General features: G+C 44.5%; 1 protein-coding gene across 8 annotated transcripts; it reads right to left on the bottom strand.

Annotated features, from left to right (window-relative positions):
• Positions 1-276: 276 nt before the first annotated feature.
• CYB561A3 (cytochrome b561 family member A3) lies at positions 277-8814 on the bottom strand. 8 transcript variants are annotated; one of them, XM_082221444.1, is made up of 6 exons: positions 8563-8814; positions 4997-5203; positions 4262-4470; positions 2978-3132; positions 2161-2317; positions 277-635 (listed from the first exon to the last, which is right to left on the bottom strand). In XM_082221444.1, exons 1-6 carry the CDS (start codon positions 8645-8647, stop codon positions 612-614), a joined length of 837 nt encoding a protein of 278 aa, XP_082077570.1. In that variant the 5' UTR covers positions 8648-8814; the 3' UTR covers positions 277-611. The 8 variants fall into 8 exon arrangements, with proteins under 8 accessions (XP_082077570.1, XP_082077576.1, XP_082077573.1 ...); XM_082221450.1 differs by lacking the exon at positions 8563-8814 and adding an exon at positions 8485-8533; XM_082221447.1 differs by lacking the exon at positions 8563-8814 and adding an exon at positions 8074-8354.
• Between the last annotated feature and the right edge of the window lie 260 nt (positions 8815-9074).

Genomic DNA, 9074 nt, shown 5'->3' with positions numbered 1-9074 from the left:
CTAATTGAAACTCCATCTCTTTAAGAAGATGGATGAGGAATGCTAAGGCCGCAGGCACCGTCAGAATTGTGCTGTTTTTCTGTTATTAAACAGAAAATACCTAACAAGAGTAGGTATTAAACAAATACCTAACAAGAGTCACAGGAAAACACAGGAGGACAATACATGGATGTCAGCACTGTATGGATGCCCCATTCAAAAGTGAATGCCCGAAGCATGACAATTCCACGCTGAACACCTAGTGTAGAAGCACCTGCAAATCCAACAGCAAAACAATTAGAAGGAATCATTTATTTCATCTGATAATTTAGGTTTCTAATAAGTCCACGAAGTACAAAAATCTGGGAACTTGTCATAATGGCACAATAGCAACTAAGAAATGAATTGTTCAGAGATACCTGGATTTCCAGCAGCTCAACAACTCAGCAAGAGCAAGCCGGGGGTGGGGTGGGGTGGGGGGAATGAATAAAGTACCCAGAAGGCCAGACAATTCAGTGCCACAATTAAAGTTTCAACTCTTGCACTGAAAACAGAAGCAAGAATGGCTGAAGATCTCAGTGGAGAACAGGCCACCACACAGGTCTGGATCACAATCCTTCCTGTTTGCTGCTTCATTTATGCTCCTGTAGCAAGGGCTGTAGAAAAAGAACAGAAGTAAATAATAAAGCTTGATTCCATAAGCTTTCTATCTCACTCTCAGATATTAAACTCTCTCAGAACATGTTGTCTATTGCTTATGATGTTCAGTCTAGGCCTCTTGCAGAGAAAATTCAGACCAGGTTTCTAGGATTTAGCTCCCATACTGTTGCTCCTTTTGCCAGGGATAAGTTCCACTACTATACACATGTGTCATTCTATGTCTGTGTTTTCAAAACAAATGTTCTGCAATATAAACCCATGGAGGCTATGGGGAAATAGGACAGAGAACTGTTGGAAGCCAGTCAGACTAATAATCCACAAGGAACATTTCTTATCATTAACCGAAAATTAAATCTCAAAAACACGCCCCCACTGTTCAGTTATTTCCTTCGTTAGGGTGGTATGCAATGAACATATTTGTGTGTGTGTGTGTGTGTGTGTGTATAATAAAACCAAAAAACCCACAACCCAAAATCTAATGAAGTTTAACGTCTCCTGTCCGTACTATCGGTCAGTTCTTGAAGGGCTATACTCATCCTATGTGTTATTGTCCCCCCTCTCCTCAATTAGTACTTCCCCATTAGTACTTTATAGAACCCCTCTCTGACTTAAGGACACCCGCGGTCCATTATGAGCATTTGCACAGGTATTTGCTTACTTGTGTGCACAGCCATTAAAAGAAATATAGATACAAGTTTTCTGATATACCAGATTTGCAGAAAACAGGAGATTTTTAAAAGAAAGAAAAAGAAAAAAAGCATATATGAGGTCATACTCAGCCCCACCAGAAGCCCATTGAGAACTGCCTTGTCATCAGAAGTAGAGGTGATGATGAAAACATGACACCCAGCAAAACATCATCACACACGTACATATATGGGTGTCACCCACATAATGTGCTTTAGTACATTCATATTTGGGTAGCATGTGGTTTTATGTTGGATTTTTTTCCCCTTACTGCATTATCTGTGTATCAAATAAATCTGAATTATTGGGAGGTGGTGCAAGTTTCTACTTGAAGGAGGATAAAATCATGTGGATGGCAGGGGGAAAAAACATGTAAACATGGGATGCACCAAATCTACTTGGAACTCTTGTGTGTACACAGCGAAAATACACTGCTCTCATCCTAACAACAGTTGAACAAGAGTTTCATTTTCTGAAAAATTCTTCCCCCATCCCTCCGCTACTTTGTCCAAGCTAGTACACACTACCATTTAAACTCAACAGACATGAATTACAAGCCACAATACATTGGTGGGTTCGAGCCAGTATGGTGTAGTGACTAGAGTGCTCGACTAGGACCAAGAAGATCCAGGGTCAAATCCCCTCTCAGTGGGTGACTTTGGCCAGTCCCTCTTAGCCTAACCTGCCTCAGAGGGTTGTTGTTAGGATAAATTGTAGTGGGGGAGACAGAAAACCTTGTGTGATGCCTTGAAGGATAGGCAGGAAATAGTTGTAGTAAAATAAATAAATATTAAAGGCTAATAATAATAATAATAATAATAATAATAATACCACCTCTTGGGTATCTTGCGAATTCACATCTGGACGCTTCCATACTGGCATGGCAAGGGCAAACAGCACCAGTAGCCCAAAGACCAGGATCAGCATCCCCAATATGTTGGCAAACCATGCCTCTGCAGGAAGCTGAGAGTAGGGTGTGGTTGTGCTTGTTCTAAAAGTACAGACAAAAAGCAAAAATGCTTGATGAAAAGCCAATAGCACCACAAACACCTCCCCAGAGACCCATCAAGAAGGAAATATCTGGATAGTGCCAACAATCTATATTAAGCCACATAATCTCTTTCACCATATGTACGTAGCTTTGCTCCAACAGCCACTCTGCTGTCCCAGACACCCAAGTAATGCATTTGGGCTCGAGGCTGGAGCACATCTTATATTCAAGGAAATGTGTACAATGACCTATTGAGCAGAACACTATCTTCACATTGCAAGCCTCCAGACACTAGCTCCACATTCCCATCTGCTTCTGCTACATGTGGTTTAACCGCATTCTCAGGTTCCCCATTGCCTTGTGGACACATTTCCCTTCTGTACTTCTAAAACAGGGATGGGGAACCAGTGGCCTTTCAAACGTTGCCGAACTATATGTTCCTTATTCCTGGTCTCAAAGCTATCATTGCTTTCAAACTTATAATGACTGCTATCGATCTGGACCAGGCTGAGCAGCTGCCTCTTCATCCCTCATTATCTGTACCCCAGAAGGCTGCCAACTCTCTCCAGTGTAAATAACCCGCAACATATTCTCCATTGTCTTTTTAGCGCATGCTCTTTCCTCCTCCCATTATCAAGCCCTCTCTGTTTTGCTACTCACAGTTTGAAGAAAAGCTTCTCATTGATGCCGGAGATGCAGGCGGCCACAACTAGAGGGATGATGGCAGAGCCAAAGAAGACATGGATGGGCTTGTACAAGGCTCGGAACCAGGTGGGAGCCCAAGGCAGCAAGAAAGAAGCAAAGCCCATGGCCCACTGGATGGAAGAGATAAGAAATTGGGATATTTTCAGAAACCCATATTGGAGGAAGGGCTCAGCATGGCATCTGCACAGGGACTGAGCACAAGTAATGCAGAAACCAGATTTGCAGAAGTATTTTTTTTATTATATTCATGATCTAAAATCTCAAACTAGCTATGAGAGCTTGGGGGGGGGGGAGATAGACAGCCACCAGCGAACAATTTAGGTTAGTTTTTTTCAAATATCTACTGCGCTTTTACAGATAACATTTTAAATAAAACAAATAAAATGTTTGAAACAAACTTTTAATACCACATGTGCACATGGTGAAGGGGTTAAGGGGGGATTACCCAAGAGGGAGGAAACCTAATATTTATGAAAAGGGTGGCTACAACAAATTATTCACTCTCACAAAATACAAGAAGTGTCAGGCCGCAGGTTTAAGACAAAAGTATATTTTCTATGCAATGTGGGTGACAACCAGTGCTTTTTTTCTTTAAAAAATGTTTAGGAGTACTCTCATTTTCCTATTAATATTGAAATACTGCCCCTCAATGAGGCCAAAATTAAATTCACAAAATGTTTAGGGGTATGCGTACACCTGTGTCCCCCAGAAAAAAGCACTGGTGACAACCCACCAAAATACTTTGCTCTTAGAAGTATTACGATGAATTCAAGGAGGTTAGATCTACAAATGGCAACTTTCTCAGTACTGGGATTCATGGGCTGAGATTGTGCTAGGAGGCAACCACCTTATTTAATTCCAAATATGTCTTTTGCACCTAGCTGTGGTTGGTTGCTCTTGGGATTCTTGTGAAGAAAAACAACCAAAGTAGATCCAACAAACCTGAAGATTGTGTATCCCTCCCGAACACTAAAAGCGGCAGTTTCAGACAGGTTTCCCCCTGCTCCGACCCTACATAAAAGTGACTGGGACTGAACCAAGTATGTAAAACAGGGGTGGGGGATATTTGGCCCTCAGATGTTGCAGCACAGCAACTCCTATTTGCCCTAGCAAGCATGGCCAATACTCAGGGATGATGAGAAGTGTAGTTCCGCAACATCTGGAGGGTGAATGTTCCCCACACCCGATGCAAAGTATGTGCTCTGCCACCAAGCTACAGCTTCTTAGGTTCTTACCCACCTGACAGGAGAAGAGCAGCACAGCGCCAAGCCCTAGCCAGCTGTGGAGGGAGTACATGTTGGCAATGCCCTGTTTGTTGTGATATTCAAAGACGGCCACCAGTCCCAGGACAATTAGGATGAATGCTGCCAAGGTCAGTCCTGCATGCAGCAGCTTCCATGGCAGTTTGGGCCCCGACCAAGAGAGGGGCACGCGATACACCAGCACCGCTGGAGGAGAAAGAGGGGGAGAAGTCACTAGAGCCAAGATGGCTCAGGCACCCTCCCCACATCCCCGCCAAAATAGCCAAGTCACTGATTCCCAGGTTTGCTTGTTTTGTATACTGCCCTTCAGCCAATGATCTCAGGCTGGTTCACAGCATAAAAACACAAGATAAAAACACAAGATACATAATAAAATAACCCCCCGCCCAAACACACACAAACACACTTAAAAGGATACAGTGGTATCTCAGGTTACAGATGCTTCAGGGTACAGACTCAGCAAACCCAGAAAGAGTACCTCGGGTTAAGAACTTTGCTTCAGGATGAGAACAGAAATCGTGCGGTGGCAGCGGGAGGCCCCATTAGCTAAAGTGGTACTTCAGGTTAAGAACAGTTTCAGGTTAAAAACAGACCTCCAGAACAAATTAAGTTCTTAACCGGAGATACCACTGTATAGGATGTTAATATCTGTTCTGCTACTGGGGCAGGAGGAGGGGAAATCAGAAAAGGATTGGATCCTCTTTTCACTTACCTGCACCAGTCAAGACCAACATGCCTGTCACCATGAAAACTGGATGCCAGTTAAACATCTGAGAAGAACCATCCCAGGCAAAGCCACCAAGCCAGTGTTGGGTCCAGTAGACTGTGAACACCACACACAAGATCCCCAGAATTCCCAGTAGGATTGAGAGCAGCAAGAATGAGACTCTGGGAATCATCCTGTTCACAGGGAGCACACCTGAGAAGGCAAGAGACCAGCTAGCTGTAAAAGCTGTCCAACCATCTGCTGCTTCTGGCACCAGCAGATTTTTGCCTCCTCCCTTTCCTTACTACCTAGTTCTGCTTTCCTCCCTTCAGCAGAGAACTGTTTTTCTGTCACACAGTTTTGTAACCCAAAATAGGGTGGAGTCTCAGACGCTGGGTCAGAGGAACTGATTTCAATAGTATGTCCACCACAGACCATGAAACATCAAAACTTCACAGCTAAGTGGAAGGTAGATCTGGAATTTCCCCAGGCTGGTTAAGGCAATTCACATTCTAACCACTATTCTCGCAAAAGTCAAGGCTGGCAGTTACCAGCAGCTTGTCCAATGGGGTAACACACCTCACAGACTATATCCAACTGTGTCAGCAGGGGCTTCTACTGTCTGCAGCCCCTGTCCACTAAAAGAAGGAGGCTCAATTACTGATGATTCCATACTTCCCAAAGCCAAATCGCACAGAAACACCAAAGGAGTACACATGTTACTGAAGAGAAAGTTTCCAGAGAAACAAAACAGTCCCACAGTTGTTGATCAGGAACCAGAACTTACACTGAATTGATCATATGATCTGGCAGGATGCAACTCCAATTTAGTTAAATCTAGTTAGGCAGCAGATACCATGTGTTATGTCCAATTCTGATATCCAAGGCTCTTCTGTGAACCAAGGCAAACTTTTGTGTAAGCAACACTGGCACTCATAAAGTGAAGTTAGATTGGCTACTACTGGATCCAACTTGATCTAAGAGCCATAGCTGAGTTTCAGCCAAAAATAAAGGTCACTGCAGCCAATTGCATAAGAAAACAGATAGCCTCACATTAGTTTTCAAATTTATTTACGAACTGTCCCCACAGTGAAAGGTGCAAACCACAGACTTTTTCTACCAACCCAGCAGCCCTTCACAGATGCTGCACCTGCAACCACTGGGTCCTGGAGGGAGACAACGGTCACAAGATCATCCCAACTTCTGCTTTCAAGACAGAAGTGAGAAGCTTGCAGAGTGTGTGCATTAAAAGACTATGGCAATGACTGAAACATTGCTCTTCACAGTGCAAAGGTGGGCTGGAAGTTAAGTGAGTGACAACCTAGGGTCTTAAAAAAAAAAGTCTCTTGTCTAACTGCAGCCAGACTCTCAGTTTGGATGGCTGGCATCTTCTATTAGCATCTTCTCATGAACTGGAGAGCTCTACTGAAACTTTTGTGCCATTAACTCACCACGTACACCAAGAGGAAAATGTGCTGATGCAAAAGTGAAAGCTGCTGAGCAGCTGTGTCCTGTGTGGTTTCTGTGGGGGGCATAGCCCACAAAAAATTGTTTAAAGTTGCCAGTTCAGTTTGGGGTCACACCTGTACCATACATTTACATTCAAAGCTCATGGCTTCCTCAAAATAAGCTTGGGAATTGTAGTTTGCCTCTCACCGAGCTACAATTCACAGCACCTACAACTGCAATTCCCACAATTATACAGGGGAGTTTTACAGGTCAGGAGGGCCCTGTTTCTACCATTGCTGCCACGCTGGATTCAAACTGTCAGCCCACATTGTGCTGTGACCGCCTTTTCACCATAGACTCTGCTTCCCTCCCAAAACTATTTTCCCTCTTGCTTACATCAGTCCACTGCAACTGAAAAATGGCCATTTGTATTACTATCTACTTCTCTAGAAGGAGGAGGGTCTCACACCCCTCTGCTATCCAGCACAGAGTAACTACTGTGTTTTTGTTTGTTACTATGGCATGCATTTTGGTCCTTTTATATTTTAAACCGCCCTGTGATCCTTGGATGAAGGGCAGTATAGAATTGTTGTTGTTGTTGTTGTTAATGTTAATATTCCAGTGGTTCAGTGCTCGCTCGGCAGTTTTAACTCCCCAGTCCTTGATTAATTATAACTTTTATTGGACCCAGGAATTTAGAGTGTCTCTCACCCCACAAATTCATAACAACACACACACACACACACAACCCCCCCATCAATAGATTTAGAACAAAGTATTAAAACACCCTTAGGAAAGGAAGTGTAAACATCAAGGGTAAGTAGGTGTAAGATAAGAAAAGAAATACATAGAAACTACAGCCAACTTTGGAAATGTTTCATTCAAAATATGGTTTTGCTAACATGTTTTGACCAGCTACCCGATTAGAATAATTTATCTTTATGATCAACCTTTTTACTTACAGTCTTATAGCTTTACTGCAAAGTATAAGCCGGGTCAAAGAGAAGAGCAGAAAATGGCCACTGTGGCAATAACTAATAAACACTGATGCACTACCATGCCAAAGAGCCCCTTTTGAAAATCGCACCAGGTGGTTGCTGCTTTTGCTTTCCTTTGCTTCCAAAGAGAGGGAGGACTTTAAGCACTTGTGGGTCGATATTTAAATTAGAATAATTTCTGGCATCGACTGGTGAACAGATTTAACTAGTGACAAACTACTCCGTCTTTTAGCCTTGAATTTCACCGTCTCTCGGTTTCACGAACATAACGGCAGCCAATGCAAACAAACAAACAAACAAACAAACAAACAAACAAACAAAAAACAACCCTTGGATGGGAGAGAATGCTAAGATGGCACTACTTATAGCTGGCAGTCTCTCGGGGTGACGCTGGAATTGAAACGCGGCTGCCGACAACTTATCGCAAGGCGCAGAAGTGTGCAAACGTCAGTTCCATATTCAGGCTGCTCCCTCATGCGTGCTGAACAAGGAACCAACTCCAGCCTCATAAAGTTAACAATAAAGCACAAAGTCCCGTGACGTCCAGTGCTCTGCCGCAAGAAAGCTGCTGGCATTTAAGCGATAAATTGGTTTGCTGCGGCAACATCCTTCGTAAGCAACATACAGTACAGTTACCTTGCACAACTGGGGCACCTGCTGCTCTCCAGATACTGATAGACTACAACTCCCATCACCCAGGCCACCTCCCCCTTGTGGCTGAAGCTGATGGGAGCTGGAGTCCAGAAGCACCTGCAGGGCTGCAGGATCCCCGGTCGCATCTCTGTTCAACTAGCACACGAAACATCTATTGGATCCAGGCTGTCGAGCGAAGCTGAACCCATAGCAGTTCCAGAGAGCAACTTGCAAGCAGTTTCAAGCACTGCGGGTTCTGCTGCCCAGGGCACACCCCCGACCGCGCCATTAAAGCGCATATGAGGAGCAATAAGGAAGTACACTTGCTAGATAGCATAACGTATAAATGGGTAGCGAGATCGCCCCTTGCAGGGAAGCGCCTGGGAGCAGCCGCAAGAGGGATTGCGCGCACACAAGGGTCAAGGTTTGCTTTCGCGACCCAGCTGCGTCCACGCACCCAAAGAACCGAGAAATACAAGCAACAGCTCACACCTCGCTTCCGCCTGAGTCGCGGGGAGCGCCGGGAAAAGTAGTTCCAAAGCTCCAGGTCCCCTTCAGCTCCATCGTCTCTGCTCATGACAGGAGGCACTCGAGATTAGTCTAGCGCAGTTTATGGCACTGTCCAGCCAACGCCACGACGGGTTTCTGGGAAATGTAGTTTTCTCGGCAAGATCTGTACAGTACTATACAGTATATTGCTGGGCATGAGCACGGCGGGGAATCGAGCCGGGAAAGTTCTCATTTAAGGATGCTTTACAAGCCTCTTCGTTTGCTTCTGCCTGTACCTAGGTGCACCCGTCATTACTGTTTTCCCTTGCGTCAGATGAGGGACTTCCTGGATGCCTAAGTGCCCGGCAAATTGAGCTGGTATAGGTATATTGCAGGTATGTATACAGGTGTAGTAACAGGAAACGCGTCACGTGACGAAGTTTTGCCTGTCACACAGCAAGGGCTGAAGGCAAAGGAGGAGCTGTGTCAGGTTGGCAACCTTTTCTATAACTCCC

The sequence above is a fragment of the Podarcis vaucheri genome, assembly GCF_965113315.1.
Source record: "Podarcis vaucheri genome assembly, chromosome: 1".
NCBI classification, from domain to species: domain Eukaryota; kingdom Metazoa; phylum Chordata; class Lepidosauria; order Squamata; family Lacertidae; genus Podarcis; species Podarcis vaucheri.
The sequence above is the reverse complement of the archived record's forward strand: the minus strand, read 5'-3'. Positions and strand labels throughout refer to the sequence as shown.

Coding starts and splice junctions, on each gene's coding strand:
- CYB561A3 (XM_082221444.1), bottom strand. CDS start 8,647: ATGAGCAGAGACGATGGAGCTGAAGGGGACCTGGAGCTTTGGAACTAC. Junction 2,318..2,977: donor GAGAAGCTTTTCTTCAAACT/GTGAGTAGCAAA, acceptor CTGTACTTTTAG/AACAAGCACAACCACACCCT. Junction 636..2,160: donor ATTCGCAAGATACCCAAGAG/GTGGTATTATTA, acceptor CTTTTTCTACAG/CCCTTGCTACAGGAGCATAA.